General features: G+C 57.6%; 7 protein-coding genes across 7 annotated transcripts; 3 read left to right on the top strand and 4 right to left on the bottom strand.

Moving 5' to 3' along the window:
* Positions 1-269: 269 nt before the first annotated feature.
* Positions 270-2130, bottom strand: C7974DRAFT_466285 (TRAPP trafficking subunit Trs65-domain-containing protein; the record flags this gene model as incomplete). Its single annotated transcript, XM_046146322.1, has 3 exons — positions 270-1582; positions 1629-1897; positions 1943-2130. The coding sequence occupies 3 exons, from the start codon at positions 2128-2130 to the stop codon at positions 270-272; spliced, it is 1770 nt and encodes a 589-aa protein (XP_045992916.1).
* Positions 2131-2290: 160 nt separating this feature from the next.
* C7974DRAFT_403615 (uncharacterized protein) lies at positions 2291-5101 on the top strand. The gene is made up of 3 exons (XM_046142863.1): positions 2291-2456; positions 2500-4536; positions 4693-5101. The coding sequence occupies exons 1-3, from the start codon at positions 2313-2315 to the stop codon at positions 4810-4812; spliced, it is 2301 nt and encodes a 766-aa protein (XP_045992917.1). The 5' UTR covers positions 2291-2312; the 3' UTR covers positions 4813-5101.
* Positions 5102-5732: 631 nt separating this feature from the next.
* Positions 5733-7188, top strand: C7974DRAFT_403617 (uncharacterized protein). The gene has a single exon (XM_046142864.1). The coding sequence runs from the start codon at positions 5805-5807 to the stop codon at positions 6777-6779; it is 975 nt and encodes a 324-aa protein (XP_045992918.1). The 5' UTR covers positions 5733-5804; the 3' UTR covers positions 6780-7188.
* Positions 7189-7794: 606 nt separating this feature from the next.
* On the bottom strand, positions 7795-8118 carry C7974DRAFT_380138 (uncharacterized protein; the record flags this gene model as incomplete). Its single annotated transcript, XM_046140498.1, has 1 exon — positions 7795-8118. One exon carries the CDS (start codon positions 8116-8118, stop codon positions 7795-7797), a length of 324 nt encoding a protein of 107 aa, XP_045992919.1.
* Positions 7886-8827, bottom strand: C7974DRAFT_403619 (uncharacterized protein). Its single transcript, XM_046142865.1, has one exon. It carries the CDS (start codon positions 8791-8793, stop codon positions 8320-8322), a length of 474 nt encoding a protein of 157 aa, XP_045992920.1. The 5' UTR covers positions 8794-8827; the 3' UTR covers positions 7886-8319.
* Positions 8828-10413: 1586 nt separating this feature from the next.
* Positions 10414-12057, bottom strand: C7974DRAFT_62283 (HIT finger domain-containing protein). The gene is made up of 3 exons (XM_046146979.1): positions 11832-12057; positions 11355-11732; positions 10414-11306 (listed from the first exon to the last, which is right to left on the bottom strand). The coding sequence occupies exons 1-3, from the start codon at positions 11870-11872 to the stop codon at positions 10655-10657; spliced, it is 1071 nt and encodes a 356-aa protein (XP_045992921.1). The 5' UTR covers positions 11873-12057; the 3' UTR covers positions 10414-10654.
* Positions 12058-13516: 1459 nt separating this feature from the next.
* C7974DRAFT_62267 (AEX-3 domain-containing protein) lies at positions 13517-16790 on the top strand. The gene is made up of 3 exons (XM_046146978.1): positions 13517-14066; positions 14116-15135; positions 15190-16790. Exons 1-3 carry the CDS (start codon positions 13698-13700, stop codon positions 16588-16590), a joined length of 2790 nt encoding a protein of 929 aa, XP_045992922.1. The 5' UTR covers positions 13517-13697; the 3' UTR covers positions 16591-16790.
* The last annotated feature ends 2894 nt before the right edge of the window (positions 16791-19684 follow it).

Here is a 19684-nt window from a genome sequence, read left to right on the forward strand (position 1 = left end):
CACTCATTGGCTCGGTGCGCACCCCGGCTGCATGTCGTAGTAATCACTATCAACTGCTGGTTAACACCTCTGACTTTGCTAGAGTGATGCAGCACGTGATTATTATACACTGCATTGCCTATCCACCAAGTAATCACAATCAACACTGCCAGCCAACACCTCTGACGTTGCTAGAGTAATGCATCACATGATTCTTCTACACACTGACTACCAACTTTGCTAAAGTAAAGCATCGCATCCCTGCATTCACCTACCCACTTGACTCCCAACTACTCACCACCCCCACCCCCCACCGCAACACCCCCCGGCAACTCCCTAACATCTGCAACCTCCCCCGACGCCAAATCCACCACCCTTACCGCCTCCACCGCCAGCGCCCCCGCCGCCAGCGCCACAAACTGCAGCTCCGCCGTGTAGCACGCCCCGGGCCCCAGCGCGCCGAGTCGGATATCTGTTGTTAGACACACCAGCCGCGTGGGGTGCGGCTGCGCGCTCTTGTGGCGCCCGTATATGATGTGGTCGTCGAGGACGGCGGGGGCGAGGAGGGGGGGTTTTGCGCTGTGATTGACGCTATGGCTGGCGCTGTGGGTTGCACCGTGACTGACGCTGTGGCTGGCGCCATGATCGCCCGTCGACGCCGAGGACTGCGGGCGCGCCGCGTCGCGCGGCCGCTGCGGGACCACCGTGACGGCGAGCCGGCGCGGCTTATTCGAGCGATTGACCACGAACACGGTCCAGGTAAACAGCGCGCCGACGCGGACGCGCGGCGGCCCGGAGATAGTGAGCGTCAGGCTGATTGCGTTATCGGGCGCGGCCGGGTCGTGGGTGTCGTGGGCGGGCAGGGCGTCCGGGCTCTTGATGCTGCCGGCGAGGGAGGCGCTGCTGAGTCTGTGCGCGGCCTTGAGCAGGGCCGGTTGGTGGTCGGTGGCGAAGTCGACGGTGGTTTTCCACTGGATGGCGACGTGGGGCTGGCAGGTTGCAGATATCAAGACGTCGGCGGAGATGTTCACGGTGAGGATGTGGCCTTTGCTTCCGAGGGCTGGGGCGCCGTCGGCGCTGAGGTCCGGGGTGGCTTTGTACAGGTAGCCTAGTTGGTCGCCGGGGCTGTAGGCGGTCGAGGGGTCGAGGCTGGTCAGCGCCTTGATCTCGCCGCCCTTGAGCAGCAGCTCGACCTTTGTGATTCGGACCTTGTAGGATGTGTACTGGGCGACTTCAATGTCCAGCGACGCCATCAGCGACAGGTCTGCCAGCGATGTATGCACCTTGGCAAACCTCGTCCTCCACATGAGGGGCGGGACCACACGGAACAGCGGGCGCTGGCCCGTCTTGATAGGCCGCGCCGTCTCGCGGGCAAGAGGTGCGGACGGCGCAATCTTGCTGATTCTCATGGCTGACAGCCGGGGGTGGATGCCGGCCAGCGCTGGGTCGTGCTCAAACGACTGGAGAAGGTTGAGCGCAGGAGGCACTCGACTGGGGAGGTAGTCATCCTGAACCTCGTCCCTCTTTGCTGTCACGCCTGGCTTGAGAGAAGCACTGGGCTGGAAGTAGATGGCCGGCTTGTGGAACCTGCCCTGTGGCCGAGCTGTGTAGAGTCAGTCAGAGCTGATACGCAATAAGTTCAAGCCTACCCAAGGACACGTTGACCTTCCAAAAAACATATGCATGCTTTGCGTCTCCGCTCTCGTGAAGCACGATGGTGGGTTCGTTGGTGTCTTGAATTGTCTCCGCAAAGAGCAGCTCCTTTGGTAGAGGCTTGGTCTCCTGGTCGGGGCCTGGCGCTGTGCCGAAAGCATACACGTCGAGGTGGACAGCCAGGCGATCCAGATATGTCTTTAGTGCTTCGTCCTCCAGCAACGGCGTCCGGAAGACGACATACACCGGGAGCAGTTCATCTAGCCTACGCATGAGTAAGAGCTTGCCTGGGAATTTATATCAACCACACCTACCGAATAACAAGACATGTCTCTGCTTCACAAAGGGAACCACCGAAGCGTCCTCGTCCTCGACCGAGCCGTCCCACGAGTTGAAGGCGTCTTCGATGTCAATGTCCGACGCAGCAGGGGCAATTGCCTCCAAGAGGGAGCTCTCGGCAAAGTCGAAGCTGGCCCGCGGCTGTTCTTCCGAGCCCATCACTTTCCGTAGCTGCCAGACGAGAACGGGCCGAGCTGGTGTCAGGGTGAAGTTCACGTGCGGCCGCTCCTGGAGTGGAGCCTGCAGGGATGTGTGGATGTGGTCTGTGCGGTCGCGTCCCAAAACTTCCAGTCGCTGGCAGACTGCTTCGTAAACATCACCGACCACATCACGTAGTCACGATGAACGGCTACCCGCCTGCAATGGGCATGCCTGCGCCGGCCTGGCGCGCCGTGAAGACGGCCGATGGGAAGGAATATTACCACAATGCGGCGACGAATGCAACGACGTGGGAGAAGCCAGACGAGTTGAAGGACGACGTCGAGGTACGTGGTCACGCGATGGCAATGGCAGCACTAACTTCAGCAGCGTGCGATCGAAGGCACAGGATGGGCGCGGCAGTTCACCCCAGAGGGAAAGGTGTACTACTACCACAAGGAAACTCGCGACACCACCTGGGCCATCCCCGAAGAAGTCCAGCGGAAGGTGGACCTGGCGCAGTCGAACCAGCCGCCGCAGCGCCCCCCGCCCGGGCCAGCTGGGTGGGCCGCGGGCCCTGCGAGCGTGCCGCCGTCGAACGACTTCCGCCGGGAGCGCGACGAGTACCGCCCCGAGCGCCGCGACCGTGAGCGCGACTTCGACCGCGAGCGCGAGGGCTTTGGCGGCGACCGGCCGCGTGTAGAGTTCGCCGGCGGCAACGAGCTGTCGTTCAGCTCCACGCAGGACGCCGAGGCCGCCTTCGCCAAGGTGCTGAAGCAGATGAAGGTCCAGCCCGACTGGGAGTGGTCGCAGGCGGTGCGCGCCGGCATCAAGGACCCCAACTGGCGCGCCATCCCCGAGCCCGAGAAGCGCGAGGAGGCCTTCAAGCAGTACTGCGAGCAGCTGCGCGCCCAGGAGAAGACCAAGGAGCAGGACCGCCAGGCCAAGCTGCGCTCCGACTTCACCGCTATGCTGCGCTCACACCCGGAGATCAAGTACTACACGCGCTGGCGGACCGCGCTGTCTTTTATCGAAGACGAGAGCATCTTCCGCTCCGCCCGCGACGACGGCGAGCGCCGCCAGCTGTTTGAGGAGTACATCGTCACCCTCAAGAAGGCGCACGAGGAGCACGAGGCCGAGAGCCGCAAGTCGGCGCTGGAAGAGGTGCTGGGCCTGATGCAGAGCCTCGACCTCGAGCCCTTCACCCGCTGGCAGGCCGCCGAGGCCAAGCTGGAGCAGAAAGATGAGTTCAAGAGCGAGAAGTTCCAGTCGCTGACCCGCATCGACGTCCTCAACCAGTTCGAGAAGCACATCCGCCAGCTGCAGCGCGACCACAACGAACGCGTGCAGGCCGAGCGCCGCGCCAAGCACCGCGTCGAGCGCACCAACCGCGACGCCTTCACGAAGCTGCTGGACGAGCTCCGCGCCAGCGGCAAGCTCCGCTACGGCACCAAGTGGAAGGAAATCCACCCGCTGATCGAGCACGAGCCGCGCTATACCGCCATGCTCGGGCAGGGCGGCTCGTCGCCCCTGGACCTGTTCTGGGATGCGTTGGAGGAGGAGACGGGCAAATTCCGAACGCTGCGTCGCTACGCGCTGGACGTGCTGGAGCACCAGCGGTTCGAGGTCACCACGGCGACCCCAGTCGAAGAGTTCCTGAGTGTCATGCGCAAAGATTCTCGCACCGCTAACATTGACGAGCAGTCGATGCACGATATCTACACGTACATCCTCGAGAAGGTCAAGAAGCGCGAGGATGACGAGCGCAAGCTCGAGGAGTCGGACGAGCGCCACGCCGTCGACCGCTTGCGCTCCATCATCAAGCGCCTGGACCCCCCCGTGGAGCTTGCGGACACATGGGAAGCGGTACGTCCCCGAGTCGAAAAGACCGACGAATACCGCGCGCTGAAGACAGATGCCCTCCGCGAGTCCGCCTTCGACAAACACATGCAGCGCCTAAAAGACAAAGACACGGAGCGCCGCGACCGCAGCGACCGCCGCCGCGACTCACGCCCACGCAGCCGCGACCGCCGCGGCACCGACAGAGACCATTCCTACCGGCCCTCCGACAACCCGCGCCGCGACCGCCGCACCCGCACCCGCTCGCCCGAGCACGACACGTACGCCGCAGAGCGCCGCCGCGCCCAGCAGGACCGCGAGGCGCGCTACCGCGACACCGAGCGAGCCGCCCTCTCGCCCCCGCCGCGCCGCGCCTACCGCGACGACGACCGCTACGAGCCGCCCCGCCGTTCCTCCACCGACCACTACCCGCGCGCCCGCCCAGACGACCGCTCCTACCGCCCCGACCCGCTCAGCCGCGCCGACCCGCGCGAAGGCTCCGCGAGCCTGGACTACGGCGACGGCGCGGGGCGCACGGCGCGGCGCCGCCGCGACAGCGAGGTCAGCGTGTCGCGCCGCGATGTCAAGGTTCGTATTCGTAATTCTCTTTTTTCTCCTCTCCATCGTCCTGTGTTCTCGCCGCAGCGGGTTCAGGACACGCTTTCCGCCTCTGACGACTCACTTTCCGCCTCTGCGGTTGACGCGCGCCACACCGTGTTCAGAGCACAGGCTGACGACCCCCAGCGCCCGCGCTTCTCGCCCCGGCCTGAGACGGCGAGGGAGAAGAGTCCGGTTGTTAAGAAGGAGGATGAGGATCGTGCGATGCGGAGTGGCAGCGAGGAGGGCGAGATCGAGGAGGACTAGGGGGGTGTGGGGATGCGCTGGTTGCGAGGCCGGGGGAGGAATGGGATTGGAGCACTGGAGCCCGACGGCGTGACGGCTTCTACGACGGGGAGTGCGAATGCACCCTCTGTCTGTAAGATGGTGTGTTGGGTAGTCGAGGGTTTTGGTAGGTGGATGGGTCAGGCTAGGTGCATGCATCGGGCTGGGTGGAAGTATTTGAACCTCAGTTTAGGCTTCCCCCCCCCCCCCGTAGGTATCCTATAGTAATGCAGTGATGTTTTTATACACTGCCATATGCCTAGTAACACCCCCATACTCCCACCGTGCCCACACTTCTGCACTGCGCCTTTGCGTGCTGAGGAGACGTGCTTGCGATCAACACGCCCAGCGCAGTCCCGTTGGCGGGTCTGGGTCTGTGGGTTCTTGGGGTGATTTCTGGGGGGGGCTGGGTGTGGTATGTTTTTGCAGTGTGGATTTGCAGTGTGTATGTACAGTATTTGTCTCCAGCATACATCCACGCTATCTATCTACAGCATCCATCCACACCGTCCATCTTCAGCGCCAACAGCGATGCCAACAGCAGCGCCAATAGCAGTCATATACTGGCCAGTAAACCGCCCCATTTCTACGTGTCCGGGTAGCTATAGACTCCCTAAGGGGTGCGGGTTGCTGTGTTGGATCTTAGCATCTACGTAGGTGCCATCTGCCATCTATAATCGTTGGCGATTTGTGCAGACCCCTCCAACCAAGGAACAGACTACAAGATGCAGGTACAGTACGTACTATAGTAGCAAGTAACACATCATCCCATCATTGGTTGAATTCCTACGTTATTGCCCTGCAGGACGTCCAACTGGACTCCTAGAGCCAGTTACCTAGCGTCTTGGCAACCCAGGGACAAACAGAACGTTTACGCCGCGATTAGTGCCTCTCACAGTCAGCACAGCCCACTGGCCCAAGCCCGACACACAAGAGAAAGCTCTTGTCTACGCCTCCTGCTCAACTGCGTAAACATGCTGCCAGAGTTTGCTTGCAATTTCCTTGCGACACTTGCGCACCCACCCTGGACAACAGCATTGAGGCGCGACCTTTACATGACAGTAGAGGGAGAAGAACAAACACCGTTCTCTCTCTACGTCCAATCTAGCCCTACTAGGACAGGCTCCTTCTGCCAAACGACCTCACTCTCGCGTTTCAGTATGCTGCCGCCCGAGCTTCAGTTTCGCATCCTTACCTTTTGCCCTGCCTCTACTCTCTTTCAGCTTATGCGAGTGTCGTCTATGCTCCGCACAGAAGCTAGCAAGCTCTTTTGGGCTCATTCAGACGCCTGCTTCCTTATTGAGGCGCGGTGGCTCCTTGACGGTGGCTACCCCAGCCATACCTACACCGATCTGGCATTCTTAGCCAACGTACAAAACGTGCAGATTGAGTATAGAGTTGACGCAGAGGATATCATTTGCCCGTTGCGCGACGGAGTAGTCAAGGTTCAACCAGATCAAATTGCTCACTTCTGGACAACATTTACAAAAAGGTGCCCTAAAGCAAAACAAGCAGTAGTAAACCAGTCTTGGACATCTCAAACAAGGGGGGAAACAACTCAGCGTGTACCAGAGGCGCTGGAGCTCCTGATTCGGTCTTGTCCCCCAAAGATTGCAGCATTTGCGTTCATTGCTGAAGAGGCAGAGTCTCTTGTAGGTTCAAGTGCAAGCGCGCTATCAGCCTACAAGTGGCAAAGAGCAGTGTACCAACCAGGTGCAGGCAGCTTGTGGGAGAAAGTCAAATTGGGCCGAGACTGGAAGACAGTTCTTGTGCCAGCAAAACCACTTTCAGGCCTGGTAGGACGCTTCCAGGAGTGCCAGCGGAGAGGTTTGCTTCTTATGCTAGAAGAAGATGGGCTATGGCCAATCCTAGTAGAGGCCTTGGACCGCTATCACTTTGATGAAGGACGGAGCAAGTCCTTCTCGTGTCTGTTTTCTCGTGTCTGTTAGCTGGGTGCAACGGGTACTTTCAGAAAGCAGGGGAGTGGACAGTCCACGCAGCAGAGTTGCATAATCAAGATTGGATGGGAGATGAGAGTCTTACTATGCTGCCGCAGGTAACAAGAAGTGATTTTGAGAAGCGTAGGTTGATGTTGGCGGAGAAGGGTAAGACGATTAGACAAGACGTCGAGGAGATATGTAAGGAATGGCAAGTAGCAGGGGCAGAGCAGCAGAGAGGAATCCGGCAAGCATGGGTAGAGAAGTTAAGAGAAGAACAACCATGGCAGACAGAGAACGAGGTGTGTAAAAGAAGCCAGATTTGGCAGGAGTTTCAGCAGGAGGTAAGCATAGAAAGTAACAATTAAAGTGAATATATTATTAAGTAGGATGCTTTAGCTAAGACACTATAAACAACAGCAATTTCTCAAGTATGCTAATATGCTTAGCAGCAAGTAATAGTAAACAAGTGTATTTTAGTTACTATATTAACTAACCAATAAGTAGATCTAGAGCTGTTAAAGAATCTCGCTAAATTTTCCGTGCAAAGGGACTGCCTTTCTCTGCTTTTGCACTACCGCTATTAGCGTGCACAGCGTCAGCATCCCTTGAGGCCAGGGTACCTGGAGTGAATGCTGATGCTACGCCTGCTCAGCAACAAATGACGAGGCAAAGCTTATAGTCCTGCAACTACTGTATGCTGCAACGACTGCATGCTGCGACTGCTGCATACTGTGACGACTATGGTCTGACTGCTGCAACTACTGCAAGTTGCGACAGTGTATGCTGTGAAAACTGTTCTGCAATTCGTGTATGCTGCGCGTGCTATATATTGCGATAGTTGTAATACAACTACTACAATTGCTGCCTGTTGCGATAATTTGGTTAGGGTTAGGATTAGGGTTAGGGAGAGGCCCTGGCTACCTGACAGTTACATCTCTGTTCCGGGGTTGTGGGGGTCTGTATGTTCTTGCAAGCGTTGATGGCGTCTAGCATCTAGCATCTAGCATCTACTATTTACTGTTCACTATCTACCATCATAGCCCACCACCCCAGCACAGCAGCCCAGCAGTGCGCCTGCGCCTACATCCACGACCGCAACGGCAACCACGCGAGACCCAGGCCCCATTTCCAGCCCCATGTCCAGCCCCATGTCCAGCCCAACATCCAGCCCGACATCCGGCGTGATACCCATACCCAGGCAGTAGGAAGTAGTGTGTAGGTAGTCAGTTGCGAGCGGTCGGTCGTTGGCCGTCAGCAGCCAGCAACCAAGTATCCAGGCCCTCGGCGCATATGCCCGGGTGCTCGTGCTCGGGCATGCTTGCAGCGCAGTGCGTGGTGCAGAGTGCATGACCAACGTACCTAGACACGTACCGAGGGACTAAGCAAGTATGCACCAGGACTTTACAGTTCGCCGCAGCTGCTGCGTGTGCATTGAGATAACCGTATGCTACCTAGGTACAACACCAGGAGACCGGGGCTACCACGCGTCCCCCTCGCGCGCGGGACTGCGTGCTTTATGTCACAGGCGTGAGATGCACCCGGACGCCGGCTAAGCTGATGGCGCGCCAGGCTGGTTCGCAGAAAATGTCGGACCGGGATGAGGTGGTGTGGGATAGTGCAAGAACAGTGTCGAGACAATGTAGACAGCACAATACGAGATGGCGTAGACACACTCCAGCACCAGACCGGCGAGTTGTAGTGACAGGAAATACTCCCACGCAAGTGGTGCCGGCACACAGCAAGCGTGCTGTCCGAGGTTGCGGACTACCTGTGCAGACTGCGGGGATTCATTTGGCAGTGCTGTGCTGGTCGCTGTTCTACGCCGTCGAGATATGCTAGGCGCGGGCTGGGGGTTGGGTGGTGGCTGGTTACTGCAAGAGGAGGTGTGGAAGGGCGTGGCTGGGAGTGCGGAACAGTGCAGGACAGTACGGGGCGGTGCGGGAGATTGTGTGGTGGTGTAGCAGTGTGGCAGTGTACCACTACAGCAGTGTACCAGCATACCAGTACACCAGTACACCAGCATCCCCCCAACCCACCCCCCACAACACCCCCCATCCCACCACAGCCCTCCCAGCAAGCACCAGCACACAGTGCAGTACCCGCGCCAGCCCCCCGACTTTCCTTTCCTCCACAGAAACCACTCGAGTCACATCGTCGTTATAGGACTCGGTACCCGGCGGCCGCATACTGGCTCACTGACAGTCGTCCCATGTAGGACACTTGCGCCGGTATCCCAGAGCTCTCGACGCGCTGCGCTTTGCGGTATCCGGATGGTGCCGAACCATCGTGTTTGGGGTTCTGTGGTAAGGGCGTGGATAAGCTGGGACGGGGGTTTGGGGGGTAGGTTTTGGGGGGTGTGGGTATGGGGTAGAGGCTGGGAGGGGATGTGCTTGAGAGTGGTGTGGTTTGAGGGCGTGCTTGGGCTTGGGCTTGTGCTTGTGCTTGTGCTTGCGCTTGTGAGTGGTGCGTGGTCTGGAGACTTGGTTATCTCGGTGTGGAGTCTCGGTGTATAGGCGTCTCGAGACGGTACCCAGGCGTGTCCGACCAGCTACTTGGCACCGTGCAGCGTCAGGTAGGCAGGATGCTTCTTATTGTAGTTGCGCTTAGGCGGAGTAGTTTGATGGTAGGTCTGCGACTTGTTGGCGGACAAAAATGCTTGGATCCTACAGTAGCAAGTGTGGTTGGACATGTCTGGAGTATGTTTGTCTCGGTGTTTCTTCACTCGGTGTCGGCCACTCTACTATCCTCCAGCACAGCCAAACCCCGTGCAATCCTGGTCCAGGCCATAGTCATGATGCGCTGCATGTGTTCGCCCGACAAGCGTCTCGAGGCAAAAACATCCGAGATCAAGTTACACTGACGCGTACACGAGGCGGGCCCTCGTGCTCCTGGTTGACTCGCGGATATCTCGCGCGCGTGTCGCTGTCCCATGTAAACGTATCGAGCCGCGATGACACATGATGGTGCCAGACGTCAACGGGGCGCGGACAGTGAAAGAGCACATCACCTCCGATGCAGCCAGCACGGAGTGCGTTTCCGCGCACTAACGCGCCAGGCTGCCTAACAATAAACCTTGTCCCTCGGAGGGAGAGTCTCTGCAGCGTGACTCGGCGCACAGCAACGGGGTCCAGGGCACTCTGACGCTGACGCGCACACCGACCAGCCGCCGTGGAAGCGGATGGCCGACCTACCCATGCCGCCGGGCGCAGACACGAAGGATGCAGAAACAATTGTTTGCGGTGGGTCGCTGAAGCGCGATAGCAGGTCTTGCGCGCCGACGAGGTGTTGCTTTTCAAGGCCCCACCACCCGATAAGTCGAGTATCGGTAAACAGGCCACCCATCCCCATAATTACGCCATAAATGCCAGGAACAGGAGGCGCTGCTCGGAATATAGTGGTCATGATTCAAGCATGTGAGCTTCACTGAGCGCGCTCTCCATCTCCGTCCGACGCGCAGCTCGGCACAGCGCTGCGGACGTGTCGCTGCTGCGGGTAGGATCTAGATCTTAGTGTGGCAAATCAAGATGTTAGTGCATTTGCTGGTGCATTCCTTTCTGCGGAGATTTCTGCAGCATGAGGTGTGGATTCTGGGCTCGCTTGCGCGGTAGGGGTCGAGCAGGGATGGGGCAGCTGCAGTCAGGAACAAGTGGGGTCGCGGCAGAGGACTCCGCTGCAATCGTCCGAGTGCGAAGTCGACGAGCATTGTGACACGAACAGAAGGTTTTGTGGAAAAGCAAAGTGGGGTACGTGAGCGAGATTGCTCTTGACTTGAAAAGCAATGCTCAGCCTAGGGACGGGACGGTGCACAACGTCAAACGTGCCGCTGGCTCGGAGCGAAAAACAACTGCCAGGCACAGCATGGCCATGTGACGATGGATTCTCCACTACAGCCCGCCCAAGTCTTGCTTCAGAACGTCAAGGATACGCTTACTGTCCACCTCCTCGTCGGTCTTGCTGCGTGTGCCGTCATCTTTGAGCCTTTTCAGAATCTCGGGGTCGACGTCTTTCATCAGCTCTTCGAACTCTCTCTGCTGTTCACCCTCTTCTTTGCGGTAGACCTCGTCGAGCATGAATTGCTCAGGCAGCTCTGTCGTTGTCTCGGGGAAATAGTACACCGTCGGAAACTCCTCAACCGTGCAACCGCGCAGTGCGTTTCCAAGTGTGTCGGAGGATGCCACAGGGATCAGCACACGTCGATTTGTGCTCGTCCGTGGCCGCAAGAGGTAGAAGCTGAATCTCTCTTTTGGAGCTTCAGGTTTTGCGGCGTCTGGCTGTGTCGATTGTGGATCTGTGCTTCCAGTGGTGTTTTCTGTTGCTGAAGGCGTGGGTGTCGATGTCTCCAGGATCCCCTCAGACTGAGGCGGCGCAGGGTCTGTAGAAATCGGTGCTTCAGCATCTCTCTTCCTTTTCTTCTTTGAAGATGGGCTCTCGTGAAGAGGGTGTAGCCTGTAGATTGGTTCCACAGCTGAGCACTGCGTGAGTGTTCGGGATTTATCTTCCCCAATCCACTCCACTGTCCAGATGATGTTCTTGTTACTATGACAGGTCAGTCTCTGAGCGTAGTGCAGATTAGTGATATTCTACCCAGACTTTGACCGATGGGTCTTGTTCTCTTTCGACCGGCTCATGCCTTTGGGTGCCCGTAGCATATTGACGCCGGCCGCTGCAAAGTGAAAGCCCATTGCCTGGGCCTGGTCGCCCTTGGGCCTAGTATTGAGACCAACATCCAGACCTTTCTCTGTCACGGATGCTTCCGACCTCTCAAGATCACGTTCGATGCCAGACAGAAAATTGTAGTCATGATCGATACCAGCCGGTGTGGCCAGCTCGGACTTCTTTACATATTTTGTCGGATCTCGTTTACCCGAGCATTGGGCCCATTGCTTGTGGCGCTTAACGCACGGCAGAGAGCATGTACGTGCAGAACAACCTGGGCATTTGTACTTCGACTCATTGACGTTACTGCCTGCGTCAGTCCAGAACAGCGCAGATTTCCTTCAGGCCACCAGGTGTGCAAAATGACGGTTGTGCTCGGAAGCTCAGCGCATATGCGGGACATACCAGACGCTGCATAAGCTGCTCAGAAGGGTTTGGCTTGACATGTTAGTCGAGTATAGACGCCAGTACCGCGATGGTATGTAGCATCGAAATCTCGGTAGCCCAACGTCAATTTCTAGCCAACGGTCTCTACGAACGGTTCGGAGATGCGGATCGTCGCTAGCCCAAAAAGCAGTGTAGGGCTTTCGGACGAAATTGGCAATTTGAGATGGTAACAATGGTGCTGGTGGTTGTAGATGAGCTGCGATAGCTTGGCAGCTGGTGAAATATTTGTTGTCCGTGCGGTGCAGTCCCAGCCAACCGTCCAGTAGTGCACAATGTTGCGTACTGCAAGATCCAGGGATATTGCGCTATACGCTCGAAGGTTCAGACAGTGTTCTAACATGCGCATCAATCAGCAGATGCTGCAGGCTAGCCAGGTCAAAGTTTGAGTGGCTGACGTTAGCCTGTCAACATGCTTTGGCAACGTCCAATCTCGACATCTGAGCAGCTGCTTCAGACCTGGAACTTACTCCTCACAGCGCGACCAAGCATCAAGAAGAGGAGGTTGGCGTGCCTAGAGCTAACACCGTTGCAGGCCTTTGCCCGCGATAAGATATACCAGGTGCGGGTACCAAACCGGGCCTTTCCTCCGTCGCAGTCCGCCTGGTACCAGTCGAAGCGATTGCGTATGGATCTGACGAATATCGCCCAGAGTCAGCCCAGAATCAAGTCTTCTGCAAGCCACGGGCTGCAAAGAACGTGGGCGAATCTCCCCGATTTGACAATTGAGCAACGTTGGCCAGTGTTTCAGCTTCATGATCTTCTCCACGTCCCACGACTCCGCTGCAGTCGAACAACCATGGAACTGACTGACACTATTATTTCTTCTCAGCCAATAAGACCGGACTGTGCTTGCGCGACGCCTGCGATCAACGTTGGTGTGCTCGCGACTTGCAGCCCGGTCGGAATTCCTGTCGGAAGCAGCTGTCTCACATGGTTCACGCACTCGGACGATCAATTATCGCTTGCCAGAGTCCTTGGAGCCTTCTGCTGACCGTCAGGGGAAAGCTCGAAATTTCCCGCCTTCTTATTCGCCGAGAGCAGAGCCCGCACTGCGGGAAGCCGCCGTAGCTTGTCATGCACGTTTCTGATGCTGCAGATGGCCCACGCGCTGTGCACAAAGCTACAACGATTCAATCCCACCCCGAAACGGACCTGAGCATGAGACCGTGCCGTACGCTATTGCCACTTAAGGCGGGGATTCTGACCGTTCGATATCGCCATGCTCAGAATTGGCTTTTCAAGCTGCATGACACCCTCGTGAGGTGGCGAGAGCTCTAAGGCACTGAAGGGCGCGCGCTGCAGTTTGCGACACACTTCTGCTGGTCGCATGCGTGTGCACTGTGCCGCACAGGGAACCGTTGCTTCTCACGGAAGAAGAAAGCCCATTGCTTGAGCGGCGCGCACGCCCCTGACACACCATGTTCTGAGGGCGCATGCGGATTGGCAGGGAGCTTGTCCTCATTTCCTCAACCGAGACTTGTGAAGCCCACCCATGCTAGTGCTCGGGCGGTTCTTCCCCAAGCTCCAGCCCGAGCTTCGAGGGCGGCGCAGGTCCCCAAAAGAAGCCAGCCGCCTCATCAAGTTCCCCTTGCCGCAGCCCTCCTCACTGCAATTACGCAGCAAGGTGACTCGGAGCTTTCGGCAGACTGTAGAGTTGGTCAATTGCTGTCATTGTGCTCCAAGCCCATCGCATGCCCTCCCGAAGCTCTTCAATATTTCGAATGTTCTCTCTGTCATTATAGTACTACCAGTCTTGGACCCTCCGGACGTCACCCAGGGACTTTTCGCGCGATCGACTCGGTACCAACGTTACGCATTCCAACAATGGCACCGTCTCTGACCCTTCGGCCTCGCACTCGCGATGACCGCCCTCCCACGAGGGACAACACCGACCACAGTCTCATCATCCCCAGCCGGACGTCCTCGCTGCACTCGCGCATCACCCAGCCCCTGCCGTCGACCTTGAACGTCAAACAGGGTGCTCGCAGCCCCAAGACATTGACCCATGCGTATATGGTATGTGGTGTTGGCCGGGAACCGTCGCAATGGGTGAAGGCCCCAGCACCAGCTCAGGGCAAGATTGGGCACATGAAGGGTGCGGTCGGCACCTTCTGGCTGCCGGAGATCTTGGGCAGCAGTCCCAGACTGGAGCAAGATAATGAGATTGCGAGGTCGCTCCACGCCGCTATGCGGGTATGTATGCTTTGTCCTGTTGGAAGAGCATGTTCTAATCATGGCACAGGCCTGCTTTCCTCACGATGTCGAGATCTGTACCGGACGGAGCCAGCCACACTGCGTGCACCATTCGTTTGTTCTCCAGCAGGATTCCTCTCACACTCTCTATGGTATCGCCCTGCGCGTATGGTCCCGCGCTGATGAGAAGAGAGCCGAGACGATCCGCGACCTGCGCAAGCGCATCGAACCGGACTTCTACGACAACCCGGACGAGACCTACTGGATCCCGTACTGCCTGAGTTTCCTTTCGAGGTATCCCTTGTACAACTTGCTTGGCGACTATCTGCGAGGGATGTGGATCCACTGGAACAAGGCCACGAATCTGTTCCACGCCGAAGAGGTGTCTCGAATACTGAGCTTCCCTGCGCCCCGTCTGAACGATCTAGTCCGCATTGATATGAAGGATTACGCGTTGTGCTACCAGTTCCCCTCATCGCCAACCGGTTTCCAGAACTTCGCCATGTGGCCGCTGTTCACCTGTCTCTCTATTCCCAACATTGTTGGTGTGGTTGAGGCTGCAGTATCGCCAACACGACGAATCATCTTCACGAGTCACTACCCCGCAGTCCTCACTATTGCAGCTGAAACGGTGCGATATTGTGTTCGGGTGTACGAGTGGAGCGGTCTGTACGTCCCTGTCGTGCATGCGCGTCACGTCAAGGACCTTGTACAAGAACCCGGCCCGTACATTCTTGGTGTAACATCGGAATGCCGATCGCTGTTCACCGCTCCCACCGACGCCCTTGTGGTCGACTTGGACCGAAACTTCGTGCTGACTTCGAGCCCTCCGTCCGCCCTGACTGCTGGACAGAGGACGAAGATGATTCAGCGTCTCACACAAGCTCTCAACGGCGAAGTGTCGCCGACTGGTGTCCCACAGCATCTGCGTTCTGCGTACGGTGGCGGAAAGCTGATCCCTGCGGGCCAGATCATCGTCATGCGCGGTGAGGTTGAGAGTATCCAGGATCCAGACTGGTGGAACCAGGATGCTGTCATGGCCGTTATGGATCACGTGTGCGATAAGCTCGTAAGTCCAGCCGACTGAACTAACCCTGTGACTGACGCTAACGACGTATTGTAGGGCCGCAACAGTGGAATGAAGGCAATCTTCGGTGGAGCCGTCAAGAAGCCGTTGATGACCAAGGTTTCTATGCGCCATCTCAACGAGATTGTCCGTGAGCGCAACCAGTACTCCCGTGATGCTCAGGAAGCTTGGCAGGACTTCATCAACCTCAAGGGCCGCATGGACACGGAGCTGTCCAAGGTCTCCAAGCGCAACAACTTCTTGGTCGAAGAACTCGAGAGCTGGAAGCAGCAATTCCTCAAGTTCCAGACCTTCGCTGAGCAGCTCACCAAGGAGACCCAGGACCTTAAGGTCAAGATCGAGAACCACAAGCGTGAAAACCGTCGTCTTACTGGCCTCATTGACCAGCAGAAGGATGATGCCGCCCGTCTTACCATCCGCCTCTCTGGAACCGAGAAGCAGCGTGATGATGCGCTGGAGGCACTTGTCCTCCAGCAAGAGATCGCTGAAGAGCTCGAGCGGGAGAGGAAGAGGAACAAGAAGGATCTGTCAGCTCTGCAGCACACCAACACTGCCATCATCCGACAACGTGATGAGACTCAGCGCGTGGTCCTGCATCTGCGCGCTCTTATCGAGGGTCAGACTCACCACATGGAGCACATTGTCAAGTCTCTGAACCAGGATGACATGCACAACTACATGGCCGAGGGCTTTGAGTCGGTCGAGGAGGAGGATGAGGAAGAGCAGGAGTTCCACGACTCTGAGGTCCCTCAGACTCCCAGGAAGGACAGGTCCGAAGTTGGCACCATTCGAGGCGTGGGCGGCCGTGACAGCCCAGCTGGTTCAAGGTCAAGCACTGCTAATGGTACGCATTTCGACGGCGAGGACGTCACACCCGACATGGAGCACCGCTTACACAACTCTCCAGCGCGCAACTCGAAGCGATTCTCTAACCAGTCCATGGTCGATGTTGCTGATCGTGTCCTCCGCGACAAGACTGATGCGATTGCCTACATCATCCGCAACATCTCCGAGCAGTGCGCCGCCGCCGTCGAGGGCCTCCAGCTCGCCCAGCGCGCTGACACCGAAGACGGCGACAACCACAGCGAGCGCCGCGCCAGCATGGGCCAGCAATCCACAATCGACGGCCGCACGCAGTCGACAATCGGCAGCGAGTACGGCGACGAGGACATGCTGCGCCCCGGTCGCGGGTCCAGCATCCCCCCTACCCCCGATCTGACGCACCGATCAAGCACATCCATGTCCATGGCCAGCGCGTCGACAACACCCGACAGGTCCAGTCTGCATCATCGCAGCCACGACATCCCCGACGTGCCCACGCGCATCGTCGAGGACGAGTCCTTCGACGACAACAACTCGTACGCCGACCTCCCCGTCTCCAAGTACGCCACCCCCATGCACCGCTCGCGACAAAGCTCGCGGCAGAATGCGCGGTAGACCCGCACGGCTTATGTACGAAGATCCCTCAGCTGGCTCAATTAGCCTCGCACCCACACCGCAACCGCAACAGCACTTGCACCCGCCTCCGGGCCCCGCCTCCAGGCACTCCGGCCTCGCAGCCACCCCATTGCATTCCGCCTCTCGTTGGGCGTGGCGTCGGCGTCTCCAGGAGCGACCCCACGCTCCCCCATGCCCGGCGCCCACTACGACCTTCTTCTTGTGTACGGCCATTTCCCTTCCGCTGCGCCACGCAGCACCCCACGATGCACCGCCGCGCCGCCGCGCCGCAGAGCGCGCGCGCTCGCACACGTTCTTCTTATGTATCTTATCTTAGCGAGTCGTTGTTAGTATAATACCATATTTCCGTCCCCGCAGACACTGTCCTTTCTTCACGGGATGTCCGTTGTTCGTGCTCGTGTCTTGTGTGCTCGCGCTGCAGCGCCCGCGCGCACTGTACTGTGTATACGTCGCACTGCGTCCTGCAATCTCGCGCCCGCTGGCTCCCGCGCGCTTCCCTCCCCCCCTTCATGTCGGCGCTACAGCAGACGCCCCCGTCGCGCCGGGCTCGGTCGCGCATCTATTGGCTCGGAGATTATAGCGGGACATTCGGGCGGCGGCGATCGGGGGGTTTTCAGGACACGCCTCTGCGGCTGAGACAGGGCGTGACGACGAGGCGGATGGTTGGGCTGCGGCGGCGGGGGCTGCGACGGCTGGGGCTGCGAGGCTGCTGGCTACAAGGCGCCTCGCGGTGCGGTGCAGTTGCTGAGTTGGTATACAAGCTGGGAGGATTCGGGTGGGGTGGTGTGGGAGAGGGGATGGGGTTAGGGTGGGTGGGGCGTAATGGATATCGTTGCGTGCTTTTGCGGCGCTGCGGTGTTACTGGATCCTGGCCGGCTGGGTGTGAAGTTGTTGTCGTAAGGGAGTTAGGGAGGGGGAATTTTCTCGTATGATGGGGTTGGTGCAGGACTATGAAGGATTGAAGCTGCATAGCGGAGTTGTGTATGTGCTGATTCTGCTATTCAAAGATGTATGCATACGTCCTGACTTGTTGTTCTTCATACATTGGAGGCACCGAGTGTTGTCACGGAACCAGCGGGCTAGTGCACACTGTCGTTTCTTCATCCACTACATGAACGCTGGGAGCAGATATAGGCCGGCACTCTGGTTGCTTACCAAGCATACGTGCTCCTTGCTGCTTTACAGACTGATACGTAACGCTTCCGTGGTTCTATGGTCAATTGGGCCTCAAGGCTATAAGATACCAGCATGTCCAGCATGACCGTGGCTCGTGGTAGTACGTCTCGGGAAATTTGCTATTACAGGGAGCTGTTTGCAATATGGGCTATAATCATGCAAACTCTGTCTTGTCGGCAGTGCACGGGTATAGAGATGGAATCAGGTAGGTTCTCGTGGTTGTATAAGCGGAGCCCATGGAAGGCTTTTGGAATGCTAAGGTTTGACCTCAAGCTCGAGTTGGGAAGTTCTTCGAGTTCGACCACATATTGGTGCAGGTAATCGCTCCGTTCAAGCGTTGCGGGCATTATCACCGCAAACCATACTCGTGAGTGCTGAGTGTTTACTGGTTGGGTACATGGACGGGATAGTCAAGTGTATCATAAGCTGGATTGTCGCGCGCTTGTAGCACACAATCACCAGGGGAAAGATGCCGCACACGATGTCAACGTCCAAGCAGTACTGGAATACCTAGATGAGTCAGATATTAGTTTGGAAACCATATCTTATTCTGTGGGGTGGCCTGGTACTGCCGACAGTTGGACCTGGATCAGCGACTACTGCAGCGTTCGAACGTTATATGTATGTACGGAGCCAAATGACCCCGCGGAAGCGGCACGGAAGATTTGACTTGTGCCTGCTGCACGACATGCGAAGTCGTCACCTGGTGTCAACAATCTTCCGCGCTCCCCGAGGCCGGTGCCGATGATAGGGTTTGAAGTAGGATAGCTACCCCTCACCATAAAATACTCCGATCGAAAGTCTCAAGCAAAGGATTGGAAGGTCGACAGAAATTGGCTCTCCATCTCGGCCCATAGCAATGGTGTTGCTGTGGTCCATTTCAGGCGAGACGTTGAAGAGTGACGTCTACGGGTCGGGTGGATCAAACAGCATTCCGTTGCTACCATGCTGTCGATGGCGGGGTTGGACGAGTGATCCGCGATCCCCGGGGGCTTTTGATGGTCCACGCGGATGTCAACAACAGTCTTACCTGGAAGTGTCGTAGACACAAGCTAGGCTGGAAGTTACTGGATCAGCCGATACAATGACCACGGTACACCGCACTATACTCCGATATACTCGGTAGCGAACCTTGAACCACCACACACGGGAAGGTGGCATTCTCCTCCACGGATTGGAGAAAGATGTGTTCTCGGCGGTCGTAGTGAGGCAATACGTGGCTCGGGTCACAGCGACTGGACAGTATCAGTCCTCGTGTTTTTGGCTTCGATAGTACGAAACGCACAAATTATACGTACTTGGAACGACATGTCAGACTGGGCGACCTGAAGTTGAGCAATGGCTTCGCGATGCAAAGCTTAGTGAACGACAGAGTGGTCTTATTTCGCCGATGTCTGACCACGTCCGGATAGAAAGCGGCGCCGTTTGGGCAACAGCCAATCACAGCAGCAGAAATCCATCTCTCCGCATGGCAACACGTGTGATTTGTCCGACGCGCAATGCCAGGATATGCTTGGTGACATACTTGGACTGACGCGCCAGACAGGGCCAGCTGAGCGGACAGCTGAGAAGCTGGACAGCGCAGCGCGTAGGTATGCTGTGTCACATCTTCCCGGCGCCCCTGACAGGAGTCGTTGTATGATGGAAGCAGGATATCGGCAGCTTTGCTGTGCATGAATAGGAGATTCGGCTCACCAGCAAAGGTAGTTCTGAAACACGATCACCGTCTAGCCGCCTCCGGCACACATAGCCTAGCGCCGAGACTGGCGTTGGGATCTTCACGAAGTGGCAGGCACGGTGCGCAGATGAGAACTCAAAGGCGAACGTCTGCCAGCCAGCCGACGCCAGATGACGAGAGAGGCATAGTTTTGGCCAAACAGGATGCGTGCCACAGCTG

The sequence above is a fragment of the Boeremia exigua genome (assembly GCF_020726555.1).
Source record: "Boeremia exigua strain MPI-SDFR-AT-0100 chromosome Unknown C7974scaffold_12, whole genome shotgun sequence".
Taxonomy (NCBI): Eukaryota; Fungi; Ascomycota; class Dothideomycetes; order Pleosporales; family Didymellaceae; genus Boeremia; species Boeremia exigua.